Below are 25,494 nucleotides of genomic sequence, written 5' to 3'. Positions count from 1 at the left end.
GTTGCCTTCAACAAGTCTTTACATCATTGTTTTAATTCCCCCCCCTATAATTTTTAGAGATGGATCCAAACCCAAAACATCTTGATAATGAAATATACTCAGACTTGGGAGAAGTTGGGATTCGGAGCTGAATCCAGACATCATTGGGGGCCTATGTCTATAATAGGTAGAACACTGTGGAAATTTGAATCAAAATAAGAATTCTTCTAATTTAGTCACATTTCTAATAGTTTTAAACAATAATAGTTTATTTTTTATTTTATTTTATTTTATTATTCCTTCCTGCTTTCTGCTGCATTGGCAGCTTTTTCTCTCTCTGTATCTAGTAAGGCAAAGTACCTCCAGCAGTAATTGTTCTGATGCTATTCTTATTAGTCCTTCAGAGCAGCGTAGGGAGATATCCCTTTTGATCTGCTCAGTTGAGTTCTCTCTGTTCTAGACACAGCTTAGATTACCACTGAATAATCCTTAAATGCAGGACGCTAAATAAAATGGTTGAATAAACCAAGACAATGAGTTGTTTTATCTGTACATTTTTTAACACTTGGAAATGTTACTTTTTTCCCCCCTCTAGCAATAAAAAGAAATCATTCACAACGAAGATACTTGGCACTTTATCTGTAGCTGTAGTGCTTGGAATCACCTGGGTCCTGGGCTATATGATGCTAATAAATCAAGAGGCCACAAATGTTGTCTTCAGCATTTTGTTCTGTATTTTCAATGCCACTCAGGTACAGTATGTAGCTGTTTCAATACTGATGAATGAGACATTGAAAAAATGCATCCCCTTTCCCTCCATAATCCTGTATCTTAGTAAACTGTTGGAAAACCATGTCGCTTCATACAAAAATTCAGAATCTTTGTTTAAAAATGGCTGTGAGTTGACATATATTATTCATAAAACTCTTCTGGTATTACTAGCTAATGTGCTATATTATTCCATAGGATGTGTAAGGTCATCACTGAAAAGACTTGTCCATACGTAGTGGCTTCTCTTTGTACCATACCATACAAAAAGGGATTGTGAGAGTGAATATTAGGAAAAACTTCATTAGCTGTGGAAATGTCAGTCAAGGGAAGTTGTGAAATTTCCATTGCTTTAGGATCTTTAAAACTAGACTGGACAAAGCCCTAGAGAAAAGCACATGCATCTCTATTGCTCATGAGGAATGTGGTAATGCTGGACTTTTGGCTTTAAACTTCATAGCATAGCATACTACACCATTGTATAATCTCTAAAATACTGTTTAGCAGACATAGGTGAAACATAGGTATTTTGCATGAGTAATAAGTGTGCTTACTAAGGGCTTGATCCAAAGTAGAGCAGAATATTTATATTCCCATTAATTTCAATGGGAATTGAGAGTGCTCAACATTCAACAGTATTGGATCCCCAAAGTCTTTATTTAAAAAGTACTTTAGATACTGTATATGCATGGGAATAATTTTTTGAAACCTAAAAATCAACCGGGCTTGGAAACAACTGGCATAATGGCACTTCTATTTTTTTCCTCCAAAATCTCTGACTTAGTTAAAAAAAAAAAAAGGGGTGGGGGTGAGGGTTTGTCTTCATAGGAAGTTATACCAGTATAAGTAAGGCTAAGATTTAGTCATGGGTATTTTTAGTAAAAGTCATGGACAGGTCACGGGCAGTAAACAAAAATTCATGGCCCCTGGCCTGTCCATGACTTTTACTATAAATGTCCCTGATTAAATCTTAGCTGCTCCTGGGGTACGGATGCTCTGGGAGGCCATGGGGGCCAGTGGCTGGCTCCTTCTCCGGCAGTGGGGGCTGACTGCCCCTGCCCATCCGCTGCTCTGAAGCCCCTGGGGACCGCTGCTCTGACAGCCTCCAGGACGGCTCCCGGGACTGCTGCTGCTCAGGGGCCGCCCCTGGGACTGCTGCTGCTTCGGCGGCTCTTGGGGCCAGCCACACCAGCTGCTTCCGGTACGGAAGTCACGTAGGTCCCAGAAAATCACGGAACCCGTGACTTCTGTGACCTCCGTGACAGACTCTTACCCTTAAGTATAAGGTACGTATGGTGTGTGAATTCAAAGCATTATATTTATATTGGTATAATTCCTCATGTGGACACACTTATTCCAGTAAATTTCCCAGAGTTGAAAAGCCCTTATTAACTATTTCATTCTTCATGGAAAAAAGGAAAGGAAGTTGTCAGAGATCTGCACAAATTACTATGAATGAAGTCTCATTTTTGGCGCCCCAAGTGAGATAGCATTTGGGAGAAGCTACCATATTTTTTTCCTCAGTCAAGAAGGAACCTATGACAGTCCATATGTATGTAAGCCCCAGTGAGAGGGAGCCAAGCTCAAGGGACCCAGTGGAGCCAAATGGCACACATGATCACAATTTGAACATCTGTACAATCTACTGTGAGCTGTTTCTCATTCTGATGACTCCCATGGGCTAAGCTTACTTTGTGGCCAGAGCTTGGAAGTTCCACCATTTCCCCGCATCCTAATCTGACTCTTGAAAAGCACACAACAGTCTGTAGAAACTGTTAATTAAAATTTCCGTCAGATGTTTAGTTTCTAAGCATGAAAATAATTATTTGTGTTTCAGAATAATTAAAAATAAAACATCACACCCCTTTCCACTGGAGTTGAGTTCGTTTTTAAACCATGCAGTCAGCTGTCTAGCCCATCTGTTTCAATGGTTCTGCTGTCTGTGAGAGCAGTTTCCCTGAAAGCAACTATTGACTGTATGGCAGATAGACATTATATTATTATTATTATTTATTATTATTTGTATTACAGTAGTGGCTAGGGAAGCCAATCATGGATCAGGGGCCCATTGTGATAGACACTGTACAAACACATAACAATGAGAGTATCCTTCCTTGCACTGAAGAACTTACAATCTAAGGCCAGGTCTACACTAGAAATTTTTGCTGGTATGGCAATGTTAGCTAGGAATGTGCGGTTTTCACAACATTCCTATACCAGCAGAAACCCTCTATTATGCCAGCATAAAAGGGCTTTTGCCAGTATAGCTTATTTTGCTCAGGGAAGTAGTATAAGCTATATTGGCAAAAGCCCTTTTTTGCTGATATAAAAGCTGTGTCTATACCAGGAGGGTTTTCCAATACTGCTATACCAGCAAAGTTTTTAAACGTAGAATGGGCCTAAGTAAAAATGATTGAAAGTAAAGTGAATGAGTTGACATAATCCAGAGGGATGCATCCCAAAGATGTGATATGTTTTTGCAATGGCTTAAAATTTTAAAGTCCCGTCTACCTCCAGTTTTAACTAATGACTGATGCAGACCGTCCTATTTGGTGCCATCCCACGTTGTAGTATTGCAAGGAGACTCTCTTTTACCTATAGTATAGGGTCTTATATAACACATGCTTAAGTAGGCCTTATATTCCATCCAGTAGAGGGCAATACTGCCATTCTTATACATACTAGCAAATGCATTCTTGTAATACCACCCTGTATTTCAAGACATTAATGTTATGGTTAATAATTATAATGGTTAGGGGATTAATCTAGGACTTGGGAGATCTAGGTTCAATTCCCTCCTCTGTCACAGACTTCTTATGTGACTATGGGCAAATCACTTAGTCTCTCTTCCCCACCTAAAATAGGGGTAATAGCACTTCCTTACCTTACAGGGATGTTGAGAGGATAAATACACTGAAGATTGTGAAGTGCTTTAAGATCTACTGATGAAAAGTGCTATATAAGAAATAGGTATTATCATCATTGCAATTATCTTCAAGTCACTACGAAAAGACGCTGGTCAGTTTTACTCTGAGCTTTCATTTCATTACTATGATTAACTCTGAGCTTTCATTTAACCCACAGGGACTTCAGATCTGTATTCTATACACTTTCAAATCACCAATCTTCAAGAAAAAGGTTACTGAGATGCTTTCCTTTGTCTCACTGCCGGATATACCAGTTTACCTGCATTCAAAGACTTATTATCTTTCAAAATTCCGTCTAAAAAAAACCAACACATTTGAGACCTTCAGACCATCTGAGACCTTTTCAGAGGAAACCTCCTTTTCCAGCAATGATCAGACACCTACGAATAAAATGTAAAATCGCAGCTTTCTGAGTTTGTTCTAGATAGAGATCATTGGTGACCACCACTCCTACAACAAGCGCTGGGCACAGATCAGAAGACAGTAGGACAGCTACCAAAAATGTAAGGCAGGATAACAGCTGTGCAGAGCCTATATGTGGCACTTTAATTGTACACAACTAAAAGTTCTTACAAGGGAAGTTGAAGATCGTTACAATATTGCACAAAATAGAAGGGCGTCGGTCTGACTTAGTCATGTCTGTCTGTTCTCCCAGTTATATCTATTCCTGGCCTATCTAATATGCTCTGTCCAGAGGTAGTCTCTTTTCCCTTTTATAAGTAATTCCCGTTTAACTAAAAAACATAAGCAAAAAAATAAACAGTAGAATTCTCATTAGCTGTTTCCATATTCTAAATGCCAGTCCCTTCCCTAATGTAATGGCTATTTGACTGTCTTTTAGAAAAAGATCTTAGAGTTGCCTATTGAGCTTTCCAGCTAAAAGCTTTTTAGGATAAACTGCTGCTATAAATGCTATAAAATATGTCTGACTCCATGTGGTAGAATGAACCAATAAAACAGTGTGGTGACGCTATTGGTATTTGTTGTGAGTATGTAATATGGTCAGTTTATAATGGAAGAAGCTTAAAATCCAATGAGAAGAAGCAGATGATGTCAAAAGTCCTGGGGACAAGTGTCTGGATACTGAAGTCAAGAGTGGGGACAGCATGAACAGCAGATTATCCTTTAGGAAAGAAGCACTGTCTAGTCTAGTGACCTGAGCAGAGGATTGGGGGCCAGAAGCTCTAGTGTTCTCATCCTAGCTCTGACACTGACTCACTCTGTAGCCTTGAGAAAAAGTCAGCTGTGCTATAGTAAGTTCCTTATCTGTAAAATGGGGTTGATAACAATATTGACCCTCCAATCCTATACAGTGTGTTGGGGGAAGTCTGTGAGAATTAGATAGTTCCTGGATAAAAAGAAAATATATTTTCCTGATTCAACAGGCCCTGATATAGAATATTGGTATGATTAGCCATTTCTGGTATTAACAAAAGAATGCTTGTGGTAAAGGTTAAATAGAAGTCTGTCCTTAAACAATTTGTACATTTCTCCCCCCTTCCCTCTTTTGGTTTTTAATTGAACTAAAGTGAAACGAACATGATGGCATGCTTTGCAAACTCCCAAGCTGCCTCATATTGGGTAGTGGTCTTGACCCAATATGATGATCTGAACCTTGGTGGGTAACCTTTGGGGATACACAGAACCATGCCTTGACGGAAGTCTTTCAAAAGACCATACACCTATACACATACTGTGACAGATAATTCTGAAATAGAGCTCAGCCAATAACAAAGAGAGGGTCCTTTTGGCCTGAAAACCTCTCTAGCCTCCAGCAAACCACAGTATTGGTGGGAGGGAGAAGGTAGACATCTCCTTTAGATTGGGGACCCTTTAAACAAAAGCAGTTATGTCAGGTATGAAGCTGGAACCCACTATCACTACTAGGAGGAAGGTGGTGAGGAGCACTTAAACTGCAAGGTAGTTGTCCACATTGTACTATCATGCATACACTCTATCACACTCCCTATGGACAAGACACTTTAATTTTCTGTGTATAAGTTTCTCCGACTGTAAAAGGAGGTCCTTAATACCTAGTGTTGTAAATCCCTTTGATATCATTGGAAGAAGGGTGCTCTGTCAGCAAATTATTATTATTATTGAGGAAAACATTTGTTTTTACTGAAAGCCAGGTAAAGCACACTCATACAGTGGTGATTGGTCTTTATGATGAGTGTAATAATACCGCTCAAGCTTTATTCAAATTTATTTAATTTTTTGGACAAAAATGTAGTTATTCTATAGAATGACATCAGATCATTTTTGCACTGTACATTTGAGAGTAGATTATTTAAATCTAGAAATAATTTTCCTCTCTTTATAGACCCCAAAATGAACAACAAAGTCCCTCAAAAGAATTGGCATGATTCCTTCTGTTCGAGGAATTGGCTTTGGTATTGATGCATGCTGGACACATTGTGGCTACAGACCTGCAGTGTTGAATGAAGTATTGCAACAATTTGTATTCAATGGTTTGGATCCTCCTCACAGTAGCACAATAACCATTTTCAACTCCCTTTGAAAGATGGTAGGGAGTCAATGTTTTTGAACCCAAAGTTTATTCTTTTATAAAATCTTTTCTTAGCAGCATGTGTTTAAGAGCAATATGTTCAACGCTTATCTACAAGTGGAACACAGTGATCTTACTAATGGTGCTGAACTTTGATATGCTCTACAATGTAGATGTTAAAGAGGTAAAGTTTCTTGCTGGTAACTAACAGGAAGTGCTGCGTCCATAAAAGCCACAAATTTGGGCGGAAGGGCTGAATTATCTGACCAAAGGTATGATAAATGAGGGAGGGAGAGAGTCTGACTAGAAGAGAGTGAGTGTGTATGTGTGTCTGGTGGCAGTGACCAACAAAAGAGGTGTGACCTATGTTTGGTGTTGGAAATCTATATTTTCTAACATTTTTTCAGGGGAAGCCACCTGGACTATTAATCCTCTCTTATTAAGTAACATTTAGAATTGAAAACCTATAGCAAATTTAGCTTATTTTTAAAACACTTTTTCTACTTCCTCCCCATTTCAATCTGAGTGACCTGCAGTCCCAGTGCCTCTCCACTACTCTGCTACTAGGGTTTTACTGTTAGACCCTGCTGAGAGCTGGTCAGGTCTACACCTAAAACTTTGGTCAAGCTAGTGACATAGCCCAAGGCTGTGAAAAATTTCACACCCTGAGTGCTGTTATTTAAGTCAATCTATCCTCCACTGTAGATGCAGCTACGGTGACAGAAGAATTCTTCTTGCTTCTGCCTCTAGAACTTCTGTTGCTGTTGTTCAACAAGGACAAGTGCAGAGTCCTGCACTTAGGAAGGAAGAATCCCATGCACGGCTAAAGGCTGGGGACTAACTGGCTAAGCAGCAGTTCTGCAGAAAAGAACCTGGGGATTACAGTAGACGAGAAGCTGGATATGAGTCAGCAGTGTGCCCTTGTTGCCAAGAAGGCCAATGGCATATTGGGCTGTATTAGTAGGAGCATTGCCAGCAGATTGAGGGACGTGATTATTCCCTTCTATTCGGCACTGGTGAGGCCACACCTGGAGTATTGCATCCAATTTTGGTCCCCCCACTACAGAAGGGATGTGGAAAAATTGTAGATAGTCCAGCGGCGGGCAACAAAAATGATTAGGAGGCTGGTGCACATGATTTATGAGGAGAGGCTGAGGAAACTGGGGTTATTTAGTCTGCAGAAGAGAAGGGTGAGGGGGGATTTGATAGCAGCCTTCAACTACCTGAAGAGGGATTCCAAAGAGGATGGACCTAGCCTGTTCTCAGTGGTGGCAGATGACAGAACGAAGAGTAATGGTTTCAAGTTGCAGTGGGGGAGGCCTAGGTTGGATATTAGGAAAAATGATTTCACTAGGAGGGTGGTGAAGCACTGAATGCGTTACTTAGGGAGGTGGTGGAATCTCCATCCTTAGAGGTTTTTAAGGCCCGGCTTGACAAAGCCCTGGCTGGGATGATTTAGTTGGGATTGGTCCTGCTTTGAGCAGGGGGTGGGACTAGATGACTTCCTGAGGTCTCTTCCAACCCCGATAGTCTATGATTCTATGTAGCAATTGTCTGAGACTGCTCCAGGGCACTAGAGCAGACACTCACATGGCAGGCGCAGATTGAACTGGGAAGGTGGGAGAGGGTGGTTTAGTCTGGTAGATGCTGGACACCAGAATGGAGAGCACGTGCTGCCCGCTGCTGGCATGACCATGCCATGTAACCTGCCAGTATGTGGCTCTAGTGCCATGGAGCAGACGCAGATACACACTGTGCATGCAAGGTCACACTTGCATGGTGGGTCCCGCGCCATTCTGGGCAGTACTGGGACGTCTGGTATTCGGGGAATGCACGAGTGGCCACCCTAGCTCCTTCCCAGCCTGGGGCTAGCTGCCTCCTCTGCTCCCACCCCCGCCAGGTCTCAGTACCTCGCCCTCTGCCCCCCAAGCTGTCTCTCTGTGACAGGTTTGTACAGCGCCCAGCACAGAGGCCGCGCCTCTCCACATCACTGTGGCACAAACAATGCGACGGGGCACTCCCCTTGCTACACAATCACCGCCGCTATGGCAGCTGGTGCGGCGCATGCGTGGAACCCGGCGTTGCTCGCTCCCCATAAGGGCAGCCGCAGCTTCGACTGGCGACGGCAGGTTCTCTTACTAGGCATGCGCACTGGTGCCCTTGCCGCGCCGGCGCATGCGTAAAGCTCAGGCCGGCTCTGCTGTGAATGGGACCCTGAGATCACTGACCGCGCACGCGCGGCCTCCTTCGTCTGGTCCGGCCTGCTCAGGCGCTTCGCTCCATCACTGCGCGCGCGCCGTCCGGCCGCCATCAGCCTCCGTCGGGGTGAGTGCGCCTGCGCGACGGCCCGGCAGTGGCACCGGCCGAGATCCAGCCCTTCTCCCCTGCCACGTACGTACGGGCGGCGGCGGCGGCGGCGGCATCGGGATCGGGCCCGGGCCCGGGCCGGAGCCGCGGCTACCACGCGCGCGCCACCGCACACGGAGGAGAAGCCGGAGTAAGCGGGCGGGGAGCGGGGCCTCGTCGCCTGCATCGCCGGGGCTGAATGGGGGGCGGGGACGCGCCAGGGGACCTGACGCGGGCCCCGCCCCCCTTTCCTGGCCCGGCCCGGCCTCCCCCGTGGGGTCTGGGACGCGGGCAGGCCCCTGTAAAATATCCCCCCACCCCCAGCTCTCCGGGGATGAACTCGGCCCCTCCCCCGCCAGGGCAGGGGGGGGTTACCGCCCTGTCGTCCCCCCCCCCCAGGCGCCCCCAGGCGCCCCCAACCGCCCCGGGCCAGGGGAGCCTCCCAGCACAGCCCGCAGTAGCGCTCCGGGGCGAATGGCCTTGGCTGCTGCTCCTGGGATCAGGCCCGCTGGCTGGGGGAGGGGAAAGAGGAGCCAGCTGCTGGCGCCCCCCCCCGCCGCCCCCCAAATCTCTGTGAAGCTCACGTGCATCTGGTCAGTTTGACTTTTCCAGAGCCCCGGGAGCCGCTGTGGGCCTGGCCCCGTTCTTAGGGCCTGTCTACACGGGAGTTGCGTGCTGTGTTCATGTCTGGCCTGATTCGCTACTTCACGCTCCTTCAGAATCAGGCCCTCTTCGGCCAGTCTACACTTAAAGATTAGAGCGACCCAGGTGCCTCACTCAGGGTTGCAACACATTGTGCACCCTGCATGGGGTGGTTAGGGTCACCCCCAACCGCTGGTGTAGATGCTGTGTCTCTCATAAAGGTGGAGTCACTATAGCCCCAGAAAAATTCCTTCCGTTGATGTAGGAAGCGTCTATGCTATGGTGTGTTAGGGCTTGGCTACACTTACATTTTATAGCGCTCTAACTTGCTGGCTCAGGGATGTGAAAAATCACCTCCCTGAGCGGAGCAAGTCAGAGCGCTTTAAAGCGCTAGTGTGAACAGCCTCCCAAGTGCTGGGAGCTAATCCCCTTGTGGAGGTGGATTACCAGGAGCGCTGGCAGAGACACACTGCCACATTCGCAATTCAAACCGCTGTTGCGGGAGCACTCCTGTGACAGCGCTTTGAAGTTTCCAGTGTAGCTATGCTCTTAGTGCCACTGTACTGTAGACATACTCTTACTCCATAATATGAATGTCCATACGTGTAGTTAATAGGGAATAACTAATCTGCTCTGCTTTTACCTCTCACCCCTCCTTGTTCTGGTTCAAATTTCACAAACAATGTAGACAATCCCATATTCATTTTGCTCTTCTGTTGCCTCACTTATCTTTTTAGTTCAGTGAGAAAAGTCTCTCTGACAAGGAGTGTTTTGTCTTTTAATGCTTTGTTTAGCAGGGCTTAATGTTTCCCTGCTCCTAGCTCTGCTTCTGCTATATGAACCTGCAGGCAAATCAGAGGATTATGATATCGGTTTGCTATAGAAATGATTGTGAGGTCACAAATTTAGTATGGATTTAATTACCAGATGCAAATGGGAGATGGGCTATGAAGGAGGGAGAATTCTTAGTCATTAACAAATATGGTAAGAAATTATGGAGAAATATCAAGAAATTTTTGGTGAAAAATTACCTTATTCAAATGTGATGATTTTATCATCTTATTTAGAATGTTTGAATTTTTAAGACAAAGTAGAGAGAGTTTATCACTATCTGAAGCATATCAGCATTCCTTAAGGAAATCTGACATTTAGCTATGTCATAGACACACAGAAAGAAAATACAGTGTGAATGCTGTACATATCAACAGTAAAACAGCTTGCATCATTTTCTATAACAATTAAACAGATCCAATCATCAGGATTTTTCTTTTAAATCCTATATAATTACCTCATGCAGGGTGGAGAACAGTTGGACAACCAACTGCAGTTAGAAGCTTCTTCTTGTTCTCTTTTTGTAAAAAGAAAAGGAGTACTTTCAGCACCTGAGAGACTAACAGATTTATTTGAGCATAAGCTTTCGTGAGCTACAGCTCACATCCAGTGAAGCTGTAGCTCACGAAAGCTTATGCTCAAATAAATCTGTTAGTCTTTAAGGTGCCACAAATACTCCTTTTCTTTTTGCGAATACAGACTAACACAGCTGCTACTCTGAAACTTCTCTTTTTGTGTGAGACATATGAAGTGAATTTCCATGAGTAATCTTAGCAAATAAGCTAAAGTGCTTATGTAAGCATGTTACTGTAGTTGATTTTCCCTAAGAATGTATGCAGTAGTACACTCCATGTATCTGGAGGCCACTTTTAGCTCTGGGATTCCAGGCTACAGAGTTGATTCTTATGGTTGCTAGTAAGGTTAAAGTGTGATTCTCATGCCAGAGCACACTACGTACATACACATGCACATATATAACTTAAAAAAAAGTTAATTTGAGATAAAATTTGTAATTTTATAGTCCTTGTCTCCACTTCCTGGTTGGGAACAAGAGCTGTTGGTGCTGCTCTGACATAATGAAGGAACGTTTTCAGAGCAGCGTGAGGGTTAGACAACTGGAGACCCTACTAAAAACTGAGTGCAATGTGTGGAGTGACACTGCCCTGCCCCCACCCCTTTTCTCTGTATACAAAGAAGCCAGCATTGACTGACTAGAGGGGGCTGGGATCTCTAGTCCCTCTGTCTTCTTGTGAGTCTAGATGGAGACAGCCAGAGAGGCGAGAGTTGGGGCTGCTGACAGTTGTCGTCAGCTTCAGTTAGGGGAGTGAACAAAATGTCCTTGAACTGGTTCATGTTTCATTACCCTTTCCTTGTCTCTGTAGCAGGAGTCATTTATCTTTCACCTTTCTTTAGCAGTAGCACCATGGAACTTTCACTAGCTTCATTCTACCCCTGTAACAGTTGCTTGTCTGTAGAAAGGGAGTTGTAAATCTGTCACTTAGGGAAAGAGCCCATGAGCAGGGCTAGCTGCAGTAACCTACCAAAAGGGAATGAAGGTCTCCTGGTAGTGGGGCAGGAAGGCATTCCTCTCTTGCCCACCTTTCCCTTTGTCCCTTATCTCTCTTTTCTAAAGAGCCATCTTTCTTTCAGTGGCTGTGGCTCTCTGGCCACGATTGCCCCTATACTTCCTTTTGTCCAGTTTAGCTCTCTTTCCTGTGGAAAAGTGACATTAGCACTTCTCTGCTCCAAAGAATCCCTGTCCTCATGCTGTCCTGAAGACTTTCATTTAATGTCAGAGCAGCTCCACCCTTTAATCAGGAAGTTGAGGCCTGGGCTATAATATTGCAAATTCAATCTAAAATTTAAACTTAATTTTTTAAAATCTATTTTTGGATGTTGAGAAGATGGAGGTTACTAGAACAGATGTTTAAACAACGTATGTGTATTTTGGGTGATGACCCCTTTTATCATGTCTTTTTTGAAAGTGTTAGACAGAAAAGTCTAGACTGTTAGCAATTGTCAAGCAAAATTATGAAAGCTGGTATATTATGGGTGAAATACAATCTTCACTGTTACTCAGACTTTAAATATCAAATTGTTAAAGTAAATTCTTTCTGTTTCTTCTCTGTAACATGCCAAGTTGGATGATGTGGAAAGCACGTAGCTGCAGTGAAGGCTCACAATAAGTTAACGCTTCTTGGTTTTCTGATGCAGATTCCATGCCCTATCTATAATCTATCACTGATCAGCATCGCTTCTGGTAGTGCATGGCGGGACCTCTGAACACCAGCTGGAAGTGAAGCAGGGAACCTGAAAAACAGTCTAGCAAATCTGTAAGACAAGGTAATTACTGTTAGATATTGGTGGCAAGGAAGTAAAGAAAGATCTAGAGGTGATATGAATATGTCATAAAAACAGTTTTCATAACACTTCTTTCCAATAACTCATCACATCTCACAAGTCCTGGAGTGTAAATTCCCCTGTCCAAAAAGCATGAACAATGCCATAGCCGTGGTACAAGCTTCAGTATGTTGCTCAGCGAATGTGTCTGAAGGGCACTCTGAGTGCAGTGAAGAGGGCTGTATAATACAGTAGCACACTCTCTGTGCCTGTCTAATTCCCATCCCCTTTTCTGAACTACCAGAAAAAGTGACCTTTGTAAGATAGCTGCTTGTTTGCTTTTTTTTTTTTGAAAGCCGCCATATAGTAAGCACATCAGTCAGAACAATATTATTGCCTTTTGTATAGGAAAACCTGTTAGATTCAGATGAAATCACAAAAGAACAGAAGTCCTGAGTTAAGGCCTTAGTACTCCCACTTGTGTTGTAGCATCACAGTATAGTTTGGTTTCTTGTTAGATGTCAAAACACTGGGCTAAATATGTGGAGAAGCATCAAGATTAACGTACTTAAGGCCTTATTAGAAAAACTTTTCTCTTATTATGTAAAGTGAAAGAGACGTTCTTCATGTTGAAAACTTTTAAAATTGATCAACTTCAGCAAGTTTCTAATAAACACGCTTTAAACAGTATGTTCTTAAGAAGAAAAAAAAAGTGTTTATCTAGTCTTCTGCATGTGCCTATAAGGATTTTTTCAAAGGAAATTGGGAAGAATCAAGAATACCCAAGCCATGGCCCCTCCCTTTCTTCAGTACACCTTCCTGTCTGCCTGCCTCTTTGGCAGCAGGGGTTTTGAATTGTAAGACTTCCTAACTTTCTCAGGTCTCCTCTGAAGATATCAGGATAATGAAGAAATCCCTCTTATTTCCTCCCACTCCGGAGCCTGGCGTTCCCTGACATTATGCAAGGATCTGGAGAGAGAAGAACGGTGTTCCCCAGGCTCTTTTCCCAGGCTTCCTTTGCACGCCTATCCTGAGAAACATTTTTCTGCACAGTGGTATAATGAAATATTTTTGGCAAACAAAACCTTTCCTACTCTATACTTCTTTTGCGTTAACATTTCTTGCTGAGGATTTCTGATTGATGTTTTTCTGAAATTTGGTGTTTCAGGCAAAGTAGTAATTTTCAAGCTGTATATTTTTATTGAAATAAAAATTAACTCAAACCTTAAAGTCCAAACTTTCATTGAAGTTACAACTACTGATTTAGACACTGCTCTCCTAATATAGGAATAGTTATAAGCTTCATAACTACATAAGAAAGCTTTCTACCTTCATTTAACTTCTCAACGAATTTGGGAATTTAAAAAAGGCTGAAAACAAAGCTGAAATTTAAAAATAACTTAAATAGGTTATTTTTTGCTTATTTTAAAAAAAAACCATTGTGAAAAATAGGTTTGATGTAGTTTTCTCTCTTTATTGGTTGCATCCTAAAACATGACACATGCATTAGTAATCAGATGTACTGGTTTTGCAGGAAAGCTTAAGTGTGATCTAGCCACTTACAATGAAACCAGTTTTTAGATGGCACATTTCCTCTTTTTCGCTTGCATCCAGAGTGACACACATCCCAATTTGATCCTCCTTCCAAACTCTCCTTCTGCCAAATCTCCTCCACTCTCCAAAACAATAACAAGCATTGTTGCTTTGCATTTTATCTACATTACTTGTGGCTGTGAGATACCATATTTGTGGGTCCCATAGAAATAACTATAGAGATGATCATACATGCCTTTTTTATTTATCAAGGCAAAGTGCTTTTGCAGTGTTCCTAGTCTCCATGAAATGCACGTATCTCTCAAATACAAACCCTGAATTATTTTACATGTAAATATATCTACTTGAAGGCACACATCATAACATGGTAAAAGCTACATTTTGAACAAAAATAATTTTTTCCCCGTAGCTTTGTGGGCAGTAAAAAGCCTATATTTCATCTCAGAACTTCAAAATTTGGCTTAAAACACAGAGCAAAGATTGTTTTTAAATATCTCATTTTGTAAATCTCCATTTTGCACTTGAACAGTTGTGAAATGGCTAATAAATTAACAATTGAGAGAACATAGTTTTGCATAGATGTACCCAAGAAAGCTGCTCTAGAGCATATTTTCACAATAATGTTTCTGAAATCCAGAAAGTTACAGAACTGTGTATTGTATAGGACTGTGGAGGTTGTGAAACAAATAATCTTCTAAAAGATGTTGTGTAAATGTTTTTTGTTAACAGGTCTATAGGAGATCTGGAGTCCACCATGAACGGACAGCTGGATTTAAGTGGGAAGCTGATTATTAAAGCTCAGCTGGGGGAGGATATTAGGAGAATTCCTATTCATAATGAGGACATCACCTATGATGAGCTAGTGCTGATGATGCAGAGAGTTTTCAGAGGAAAACTTCTGAGCAATGATGAAGTCACAATAAAGTATAAAGATGAAGGTATGGTTTTCTTGGTATTGATTAGATACAATTTATGTGAGACTGCAAACTGTCATAAAACTCACCTTTTGAAAATTACTTCTGGATATTTCCGTTCTTGGGATATATAAACTATTTATATTATGAGATTATGCCAGTCTATAAAAGCTGTTTCTGTTGAGACTGTACTACACATCTCCTCATGTATTTGACAGATTAGAGGGAGGTTACAAAAAGATTCATGGCTCCAACCTCCTGTAGTCTCTCCTTTGTCACAGTAAGATGTTGACATTAGCATAGTATCTGTGGTCTGATACTCTTTCCTGTTATCACACAGCTGCGGATAATTAGAGAGGTAATCAACCTTAACTCAGTCTGGTCTTTTGTGTAGGGATCACTTTTGATTTCTCTGTGGCAGCTGCCTTTTGTTGGAAGAAAACCTTATGGCCTTTCAAAAACAGTTTCAACAGTTTTGAAAATGGCATCTTCTACCTTGGTCACCATGCAAACACCTTTTATATATTAGAATTCTGGAGAATTAGCTAAACATGAATTCCCCACAGGAAGAGGGGCCACGTCCTATAAAACACAAGGAAATCCTCTTGACAATTCCAGAGGAAAAACTTAAGAGGAATTCATTTCTTCCTAAGTACTTCCTCATCAGCAGTGATTGAACCATTGAACATGGTGGTTGGATTCCATGGGAAAAGAGGTTACACAATTACAGTATATCTTAATGTATCCACAGAAAAATCTCATAGATTGATGCTCAACAAATATAGCCTCAAAAATGAATCTGACACTTCAATATCGAAGAAATCCTGTGTATTTGGGGGGGAGCGGAGGTAACCAACTGGATAGCACTGTTCTTGAGTGCAGGATTGATTGTAAACTTACTTTTAATATTGTGTTTTGAGATGAACCCTTACTCGCAGGTACCTTTTGCCAGTGAATTAGTTGTGGAGATGTTTATGTTGCTAAATTACTCCTCTGAAGATAATTGCAGTTTCCAATAATGTGATAACAGCACCATGCAATAAAAGAGTTGTTCTTAATTTAGGCTAGAACCATTTGTAAAGGGGTCTAAGTGAAGGTGGGGATATTATATTTAGGGGAAATACTTTAACATGTAAATTCCATTTTGAAAAGTCTTCTGTTTTTTTTTTTTTTTTTTTTCTCCACGGTATACACTTCCTAAATTTTATAATCCCTTTTTGAGATGTTGAACCAACGGGGACAGTAATTGTGCCACCTTGATTTAGTGGGGTGGGGGTCAGAGATCCTTCAGGATTTATACATACTGTCATGGCCACAAACTACAAAAAAAAAAAAGGGGGATGGGAAGGGAACCCAAGTAAAAGTGGATAACAGCACATCCTGCTTTGCTCATGGGAAAAGGCTTTTCTTCTCTCAGCCACTAATAAACTCTTCTCCCACGCTCCCCAATTAATGAATCATAATAGCCCTTCCCACTTCCTGATTAATAAATACTGGGCTGTTGCTCTTAAAGACACCATTTCCTGTTTTAAAATTGATAGGAATTTTTAATAATTTTTCACTTTATTTTTTGTGAATTTAGTGTTTTGTTTTATCCATTTTATCCCTGTGGGTGTGGGAAGGGTTGGGGTCCTGCCACTGTGAGGGAGGCGGGATGCGGGATTGCCGAGCAAGCCCCCTGCGCTCATTCGGCAGAGGTGACTCTTGTCCTGAGGGGCTGGGCCAGGCTTCCTGCTCTGGGCATCACCTTCCACATGGGGTTGCAGCACCATTCCGGTTTGGGCTGGTTGCCCCTCTTCCATGACAGAGGGACAACTGGGCCAAATTTGAGTGAGTAATGCTGTGACCCTGTGTGCTAGGTCATGAAGCCTGGAGCGGGGAGCTATGCCCAACTTGCTGCAGCCAGCTGTGTGGGTGAGGTTTTTCATTTTATTATTTTGTGTTTGCAAAATAACATGGTGTCATAAATATAAAGGGAAGGCTAACCACCTTTAAATCCCTCCTGGCCAGAGGAAAAACCCTTTCACCTGTAAAGGGTTAAGAAGCTAAAGATAACCTCGCTGGCACCTGACCAAAATGACCAATGAGGAGACAAGATACTTTCAAAGCTGGAGAGCGTGGGGGGGAACAAAGGGTTCTCTCTGTCTGTGTGTGTCTTTTGCCGGGACCAGAGCAGGAATGCAGGTCAGAACTCCTGTAAAGGGTTAATAAGCAGTCTAGTTGGATATGCATTAGGTTCTGTTTTGTTTAAATGGCTGATAAAATAAGTTGTGCTGAATGGAATGTAGATTCCTGTTTTTATGTCTTTTTGTAACTTAAGGTTTAGCTTAGAGGGATTCTCTGTTTTGAATCTGATTACCCTGTAAGGTATTTACCATCCTGATTTTACAGAGGTGATTCTTTTACTTTTTCTTCAATTAAAATTTTTCTTTTAAGAACCTGATTGCTTTTTCCTTGTTCTTAAGATCCAAGGGTTTGGGTCTGTGTTCACCAATGCAAATTGGTGATGATTTTTATCAAGCCTTCCCCAGGAAAGGGGGTGTAGGGCGTGGGGGGATTTTGTGGGTAAAGATGTTTCCAAGCGGGCTCTTTCCCGGTTATTTTTTGTTAGACGCTTGGTGGTGGCAGCAATAAAGTCCAGGGACAAAAGGTAAAATAGTTTGTACCTTGGGGAAGTTTTAACCTAGGCTGGTAAAAATAAGCTTAGGGGGTTTTTCATGCAGGTCCCCACATCTGTACCCTAGAGTTCAGAGTGGGGAAGAAACCTTGACACATGGGTTGCTAGTTACTGATAACCCAGAACCATATGATGTTACATTCATATGGATCAGTGTGCTAACAAACAAAGCCCAGGAGGGGATACCAGTGGGGGTCAAGTTACAGATGACTGAGTCAAACCAGAGAACAGAGTGAGTTACTACTCAAGTATCTGCCCTAATGGAGGGAAAGTAAAATTGCGCTGTAATGGGGGGACTTCAGGTTGGGATACTGTAGTACAGTGGTCTCCTTCAGCATGCCCCACATGGCCTGAAGTGGTGCCCTGCCTCAGTTTCCCTCTCAACCTTTTTCATTCAGGGCCCTCTGGGGTTGGTGTGAGTATTCAGGTAGATTTCTTAGCCAGGTAATAACTCTATTAGTTGTTTTCCAGGAACCAGGAGTCTACAGCCCTTCGCCCCGGGTGGTGTACATTTCAGATCCCTGCTGTTAGTATAGTAGCGTATTACCCTCCTCTGGGAGCTGGGTACAACTAAAGTAGCCTCTTCCCCCTTGCCTCAGGAATCCACAGCTCTATCTCAGAGCATGTTTAGGAGAAAAATGCTTTTCCTCCTTGGATCAGGAATCCATTGCACTCCTGGATTGGGTTAGCTAATTAAACAGTTTCTCCTTTCTTTGACAGGGTTAGAGTTCATTCCTTGGATCAGGAGTTTATCTCTCTCTTTTTGGGGCCAGACTAAAGGACTGGGATCTCTCTCATCTGGGATCAGGAGTCCTCAGCCCTCCTTCCCTGTTCATCTCAGTTGGCTGAGAGAGACAGAAGCCCTGCTGCACCCTACACTGTAGGGCTGCTTGTCCCAGGCCCTTAAAGAGAGCCTGGATTTTCCCTACATGTTAATCCCCTTGGGATCGCTTCCTTTTTCTTGCTCTGTGTTTGGCCACTTCTAGGCTTCTTTTTTTTTTTTGTTTCGGCCTTCCTGAAACAGGGTTCTCTGGCCCTCTCTGTGCTTAAATGACCAGTATAGCCTGTAACAGAGGCATATGGTGGAGATCTCATGAAGTCAGCAGTAAAACATGAATTTCTAAAAATTATAGATGGTTGTCTAACACAAAAAGTATTGTACCCAACATCTCCAAAATAGAGTTGCCGCCTCATGATAGATAAGTGGAAGTTGGTGGGTACAGTGATCGTGACCTGATCACATTCAGTATGGGCAGATGACAGTCCCAATCAGTAACAGATAAACTTGGTACCTCAAAAAGGCTAATTTCCCAAAGATGAGGAAAATTATGAGAGAAATTGACTGGGAGGAAAAATTTAGATAGAAAAATGTGAATGAAAACTGGGTGTTTTTAAACAAGAGTTTATTAGATGGGCAAAATTCCACAATTTCACAAGAAAGAGTATAACTTTGGCAAAAATCCCATCTAGATTCAGTGGTGAAGTTAAGGCAGAAATTGGAAATAGCAATCCGTATAAATTAGAATTTATGAAGTGGAGAAGGTTAATAAGGGAAGCTAAAGACATTAAGGGACAAGCCATGCTTGGCAGAACTAAGGACAATAGAGACGTGTTTAAGTATACTAGGACCAAAGAAATTCTGGCTATTGTATAGGTCCGTTACTAGATAGAGGGTAAAATTATTTGCAGAAAAAGAAGTATTGATAAATATTTTTGTTCTGAATTTGGAAAGAAACAGGATGATATACTCATATTAATAAGGATGATATACTTTCCAGTCCAATAGTAATTTAGGAGGATGTTAGATAATATCTACTAGTGATAAACATTGTTAAATCACTAGGCCTGGATAACATGTACCCATGAGAGTACTAAAAGAGTTTGCTGAGATCATCTCTGGCCTGCTGATAATTTTTAATAAATCTTGTAATACTGTAGAAATTGAAGAAGACTGGAAGAGTGCTAATGTTATACCAGTATTAAGAAAGGGCAAGCAGGATGACCCAGGTAACTATAGGGTGGCTAGCCTGAGCTCAGCGTTGGGCAAAATAATGGAAAAACTGATCTGGGATTCAGCTGATAAAGAATCAAAGGATACGATTAATGGTAGTCCGCATGGTTTTATGGAATATAAGTCTGGTCAAAGAAACCTGATTTTATTCTTTGAGATGACCTTTATCAGTGAAACACACAACTGTCACACAACAGTATGATTAAAAATTTACTATATATAATATTAAAGCACATGTCAAATAGATTAAGAACTGGCTGACAGAGATAAAAATGTAATTGTCAATGGGGAAATATCATTGAGTTGGGTTGCTTCTAGTGACGACCTGTTGGGATTGGTGGTAGGCACAACTTGGCATTTTTTTCATAATGATGTGGGAATAAATGTGAAATCATTGCTGATAAAACTTGCATGTTAAAGACTAGAGTGATAAATAATGATGAGAGGGCAGTCATACAGAGCAATCTGGATTGCAGGGTAAACTATCCCATTCAAACAATGCTTTTTTATTGCAGCCAAATACAAAGTTATATATCTAGGAACAAGGAATGCAGGCCATACCTACAGAATGGGATATTGTATCCTGGAAAGCAGTGACTGAAAAAGATTTAGGGTTCATAGAGGACAAGCAACCGAATGTGAGCTCCCAGTGTTTGGCAAAAAGGGCTAATGGATAAATAATCAGGAGAGGTAATGACTAGGAATAGGGAGGTGATTTTACCTCTCTATAGCATTGGTGAGACAGATGTTGGAATCCTACCTACCGTTCTGCTTTCCACATTTTAAAAAGGATTTTGGAAAAGTGGAGATGATACAGAAATGGACCGTTCAGGGATCTTCCTGGGCACATCAGAAGAGAGGGCCACAGAGGGTGGTGCCCTTGGACACCGTGCAAATAATCAGACAATGGGAGTAGAGGAAAATGACCAGTTCTAGGGAGACTTACTGCATATTTTCTAGGACTGCGAACTCATGACCAGCTGTGAATCTTCTCATGACATCAGAAGGTAGCCCCTAGTTCCCTCCGGACATACCCAGTGACACGCTGTGTTTTTGGGTCTGATAGAGCGTCCCTTACATCCTTCCAGAAATAGGTCTGGTGTCTTTGGGGCAGTGGTAGAATATTAAGATCTTCGGTAGCAAGCACTGCTGCCCGATGGTGGCGGTGCCAAACTGATGCTGCTGGAGGAACTGCAATGCGGGGGGGGGAGGGCTGCTCCTGAACTGGGAAATCAGAACAAGAGCCTTTGGAGGCAAAATATAGGGTAACTTTAAAAAGTTAACCATTTGGGGAAAATATCAAAACAAAGCGATCTGATATTCAATCACTTTTTTTTAGAAAGTGGTAACACATCTGAAAGCTAAAAAGGCCATAATCTTATATTTTGTTACATATGGCAAAATAAAATTTCCAATAAATTCTCAGAACGTAGTGGGGATAACTTCTTGTTTAAGAAAGTGGAAGAAGTAACTAAGGAGACAGCCATTGCTATAGGCTTGAATCTGACTAGGAGGGAGGAATTGCGAATCTTAAGGTGGAAGGCAATCTGGCTAGAAGTAATTGTGGAACAATAGATTTTACAGACTTTAAAAAAGCAGACTTCAAAAAAAAGGTGAAGTGTGTCCCTATTCTGCTGCGTGCACTCCTTTCTTTCCTTTGGAAGCAAGAAATCTATCATTTCATAATCACTTCTAACCAGATTGTCTTCCACCTTCAGATTCGCAACCAATTCCTCCCCGTTAGTCAGAATCCATTCTATAATGGCTGTCCAACTGCTTGAAAGACTTATTTAGAGTAATTATCAATGGCTTGCTGTCAAACTGGGTGTGCATATCTAGTGGGGTCCTACGGGATCAGTCGTGGGTCAGGTACTATTTCATGTTTTCATGTTTGACTTGGATAACAGAATGGAGAGTGTGCTTATAAAGTTTGTTGATGACACCAAGCTGGGATGGCTTGCTAGTACTTTGGAGGACAGGATTAGAATTCAAAATGACCTTGACAAATTGAAGAATTGGTCTGAAATCAACAAGATGAAATTCAGTAAAGACAAGTGCAAAGTAGTATGCTTAGGAAAGAAGAAATAAAACGCAGAACTATGAAATGGGGAATATCTGTCTAGGTTGTACTGTTGGAAAGGATCAGGGAGTAAAAGTTGATCGTAAAGTGAATGAGTCATCAATGTGATGAAATGGCTAATATTCTGGGGTGTATTAACAGGAATGTTGTATGTAAGACACGGCACGTAATTGTCCCACTCTACTGTCATTGGTTGAGGCCCCAGCTGGAGTAGTGTGTCCAATTCTGGTCACCACACTTTAGGAAGGATGTGGATAAACTCGGAGAGTCCAGAGGAGAGCAACAAAAATGCTAAAAGGTATAGAAAACCTGACCTATGGGGAAAGATGGACCTAGGGATGTTTAGTCTTGAGAAGAGAAGACTGACGGGGGACCTGATAAATTTTCAAGTATGTTAAGGGCTGTTCTACAGATGACAGTGATCAATTGTTCTCCATATATGCTGTAAGTAGAACACAACTTAATGGGCTTAATCTGCAGCAAAGGAGATTTAGATTAGGTATTCGGAAAATCTTTCTAACTATAATGGTAGGTTCTCTAGTAGGATTCCAAGGGAGGTTGTGGAACCCCATCATTGGAGGGTTTTAAGAACAGATTGGAAAAACATTTATCAGGGATGGCTTTCTTGGTCCTGCCTCAGCATAGGGGGCTGGGTTTGATCACCTGTTGAGGTCCCTTCCTTCCAGCCCTATGTTTTTATGATTCTATGACACTAGTTAATACTTCAGCATGATTTTTTGTAAGAAGATGGCGCAGCTAGAATATTTAAATCGTCAAACTTCCAGTTTTCAAGCTTATCAGCCTGCAATCAATCTTTACTCAGAATATATATCTAAACGTTAATTAAATTTAAGATGGTTATTATTTTCACCCTTAATTGTTGGCCATTCCCAGTATTTGTGCTGAAAGCTATCTGAATTTTTAGCGTGGCCTCCAAATGAGTTCTTTGGGGAGGAAGCATGATTAGGACAGGGGATTTAGGAGTCAGGACTGCATTCTGTTCCCTGCTTTCTCTTACAATATAACCCTGAATACGTCACTTAGTTTCTCAGTACCTCAGTTTCCCCATCTGTAAACAGAGATCGTCTGAGGCTTAAAGTACTTGTAAAGCACTTCCAGATCTTTGGATGAAAAGCAGTTTATAATTACAAGTTATTCCCTTCCTTCCAGAAAGCTGGGAATGCACACTTATCTTGGAAGTTTTACTGTTTTTGTTGAATAATCTGAGGTCTATTTAAAATGTTACTGCTCTTTTTATTTGGTTTCATATATCATACATATATCATTGCTTGCTGTGAGCATTGGATTAGTTATCTGACAGGGAGAAGTATCTCTCATGACTCATCTGTGAGTGGAAGAAGCTACTGATGTGATTGTCTTGGGGCAGATTATAATCATTAAGGGCTTAATCTGAGGTTTTGTGTCCTTGCATCCTTTGGCTATTAGAAGAGTTGAAAGCACTCAGCATTTCATAACGTTGTCCTAAAAGTTTGAGATCTGTTTAGGATTATCCTTGTAGTTGTGAAGGCAAATGAAGAGGTACAAACTCACAACATCTGTCTTTAACAGGAGACATGTTCAGATCCTCCATGTTGAAATAAATAATTGGGAGCTAAGGTTTTACACCAAACTTCTGGGTTTAGAGATGTCAGAAATGTTATTCTAAGTCAGGGATTCTCAAACTTCATTGCACCGTGACCCCCCCCTTTTGACTACAAAAATTACTACATGACCCCAAGTGCGGGGAGCGCTAAAGCCTGAGCCTCACCGCCTTGGGTAGAGCCCAAGCCCCAGCAAATCTAATGCCGGCCTTGGTGATCCCATAAAAACAGGTTTGCGACCCACTTTAGGGTCCTGACCCACATTTTGAGAACCGCTGTTCTAAGTGCCTTGACCCTTTCAAATCTTCCCACTACTTTTGTTGTAGAGATGCCTGGAATGTTAACCATGCATTTCCTCAGGTACTGGATTCTTAGCTTTTTGAAAGTCACTGAAGTGCCTTCTGTTAATGATGCTACTCTGTGTTGATCAGCTTCACACTCTGATACTCAGATTGCAGTTTCTTGGATTATTTACACCTATCTGATTCTGGCTTCTTGACTCATTTTTTCACTTATGACATTTTGTTTTTGCAATAAACAGAATTGGGTTTGGTTTACACAGTCCCTGGTTATTGAGATTAAGGATTTTCTGCTCCAGAAAACAATCATGATAGACCTGTGTCAACTAATGAAGTTCCGGAGCACTGTTCTGAGCCATTTGAAATGGACATGTAGTAATTCTAACTGGTGGGAGTGAATCACTAGAGCCTCTATTGGAATGTCTTCACTAGCAAAGTTAGAGCGGTGCCGCAGCAGTGATTTAATGTGGCTGTGTAGTCGCGGCAGCAGCGCTGGGAGAGAGCTCCCCCAGCACTATAAAAAACCCCCACTTCCACGAGGGGAGCAGCTCCCAGCACTGGGGCACTGTCTACGCTGCCACTTTACAGCGCTGAAACTTGCAGCGCTCAGGGGGATGTTTTTTCACACCCCTGAGCAAGAAAGTTGCAGCACTGTAAAGTGGCAGTGTAGACATGGCCTAACTCATCCACCCTTTGTGCAAACATTTACAGGGGTAGGTTGATTGTGTGTGGAATTTAAAGTCCTTCCAAAAGTATGGTGTCTGAGTTCCATCTAAATGAGTTATTCTGCCAATTTCTCTTCCTTTTCCTTCTTGCATATCTTGTTGAAAACTTCCTTATATGGTTCCTCTAAAACTCCTTTGTTTATGGAATAAACAAAGCACACTTGAATATCCTTGTTTGTGGAATAATCCACTCTAGAAGTTGTCACTATCAAGCATATTAAAGTTAGAGTGGTTAAAAAAAAATACCACCGAACTTACCTTAGTGACTTCTAAAATGCTCTCTCTGATTAATATCTCTCTCATAATTTGGTGGAAGGAATATCTTTCCTAATCTGATTTAAATAGCAAATTATAAATTACCTTTGGTCATGTCATTAAGACTTAAAGGATGGGGTTATTTAAAAAAAAAAAAAAGCGTTCTTAACTCTGTGCATTTTACATTAGCCCATAATTGTATTTGTCATGTACCATTGTATATGTAAATTGTAATGTAACATGTAAAATTTTTTTCTAGTTGCTTTAAAACGAAGTTTAACAAGTTATGATTAGTTTCTAGAAAGCAAACATCTTACTTTAAATGGGCATTTGAATTATAGATGGGCATTGGGACTTTTTGTGTTACTGTTCAATATTAACTATTTTTAAATTCTTTACAGATGGAGATCTTATAACAATTTTTGATAGCTCAGATCTTTCCTTCGCAATTCAGTGCAGTAGGATACTTAAACTGACATTGTTTGGTAAGTACAGATGTTTTGGGGATCTTCTTTATTTCTTTTAATTCAGGCAATAGGCTCTCTGTATGCTGGTGACATTTCCTTCCATGAAGGCTGTTTATAATTAAAAGGATGCCATACATTTAAAAATTACCTTGCTGCCTGAAATAGCTTTCCCTGTTGTTATAAGAGACATCTAAGCTTACAGAAACTACAGATTAGAAGGAGAAATATTTTTGCAGCTTTATTTAATTCATTTGGGAGAGCATTGTGTTTAGGGAATTTCATTGTTTTCCCCATACAGCCATTCACTTTCCTTGGTTTGTGTGGGTCTTCTAGACAGCAATGTAGGAGAGAAGCATTAGAAACAATAAAATGTGGTTATAAAACTACAAAAAGGGGGCTTCAGACAGGTATAAATCAGAAGGTTCTTAGCTCATTTTCTTGTTTAAAAAACTGAATAGATTTCAAGTTGACTGTGTCCTTTTAAGGAGCTGTTTTTCAGCCAATGGCCACTGTTCAAGCAACTAGTAGGCTTGATATATAGTACTCATACAGCAATTAGCATCCTCTGT

At 41.5% G+C, this 25,494-nt stretch overlaps 2 protein-coding genes across 8 annotated transcripts in view; both read left to right on the top strand.

Annotated features, from left to right (window-relative positions):
* Window positions 1–4,684, top strand: part of ADGRG7 (adhesion G protein-coupled receptor G7) — a gene marked incomplete at its 5' end in the record, with an annotated part of 47,763 nt that extends 43,079 nt beyond the window's left edge. The window contains 2 exons of the mRNA XM_084626776.1: window positions 575–731; window positions 3,832–4,684. Of these exons, the coding sequence (XP_084482902.1) occupies window positions 575–731; window positions 3,832–4,071 (397 nt within the window). The 3' untranslated portion in view covers window positions 4,072–4,684. The remainder of the gene's footprint in view (window positions 1–574; window positions 732–3,831) is intronic.
* Window positions 4,685–8,393: 3,709 nt separating this feature from the next.
* The window catches only part of TFG (trafficking from ER to golgi regulator), a 33,590-nt gene continuing 16,489 nt past the window's right edge, over window positions 8,394–25,494 (top strand). For 5 of the 7 annotated variants that reach the window (XM_084635720.1, XM_084635717.1, XM_084635719.1 and 2 more), the window contains exons 1-4: window positions 8,539–8,680; window positions 12,217–12,345; window positions 14,626–14,834; window positions 24,860–24,943. In XM_084635720.1, coding sequence (XP_084491846.1) covers window positions 14,651–14,834; window positions 24,860–24,943 — 268 coding nt within the window. In that variant the 5' untranslated portion in view covers window positions 8,539–8,680; window positions 12,217–12,345; window positions 14,626–14,650. Of the gene's footprint in view, window positions 8,681–12,216; window positions 12,346–14,625; window positions 14,835–24,859; window positions 24,944–25,494 lie in introns of all 7 variants that reach the window. The other 2 variants (XM_084635716.1, XM_084635715.1) reach the window with 2 other exon arrangements.

This window comes from Lepidochelys olivacea, assembly GCF_965140295.1.
Source record: "Lepidochelys olivacea isolate rLepOli2 genome assembly, chromosome: 1".
NCBI lineage: Eukaryota > Metazoa > Chordata > Testudines > Cheloniidae > Lepidochelys > Lepidochelys olivacea.
The sequence above is the reverse complement of the archived record's forward strand: the minus strand, read 5'-3'. Positions and strand labels throughout refer to the sequence as shown.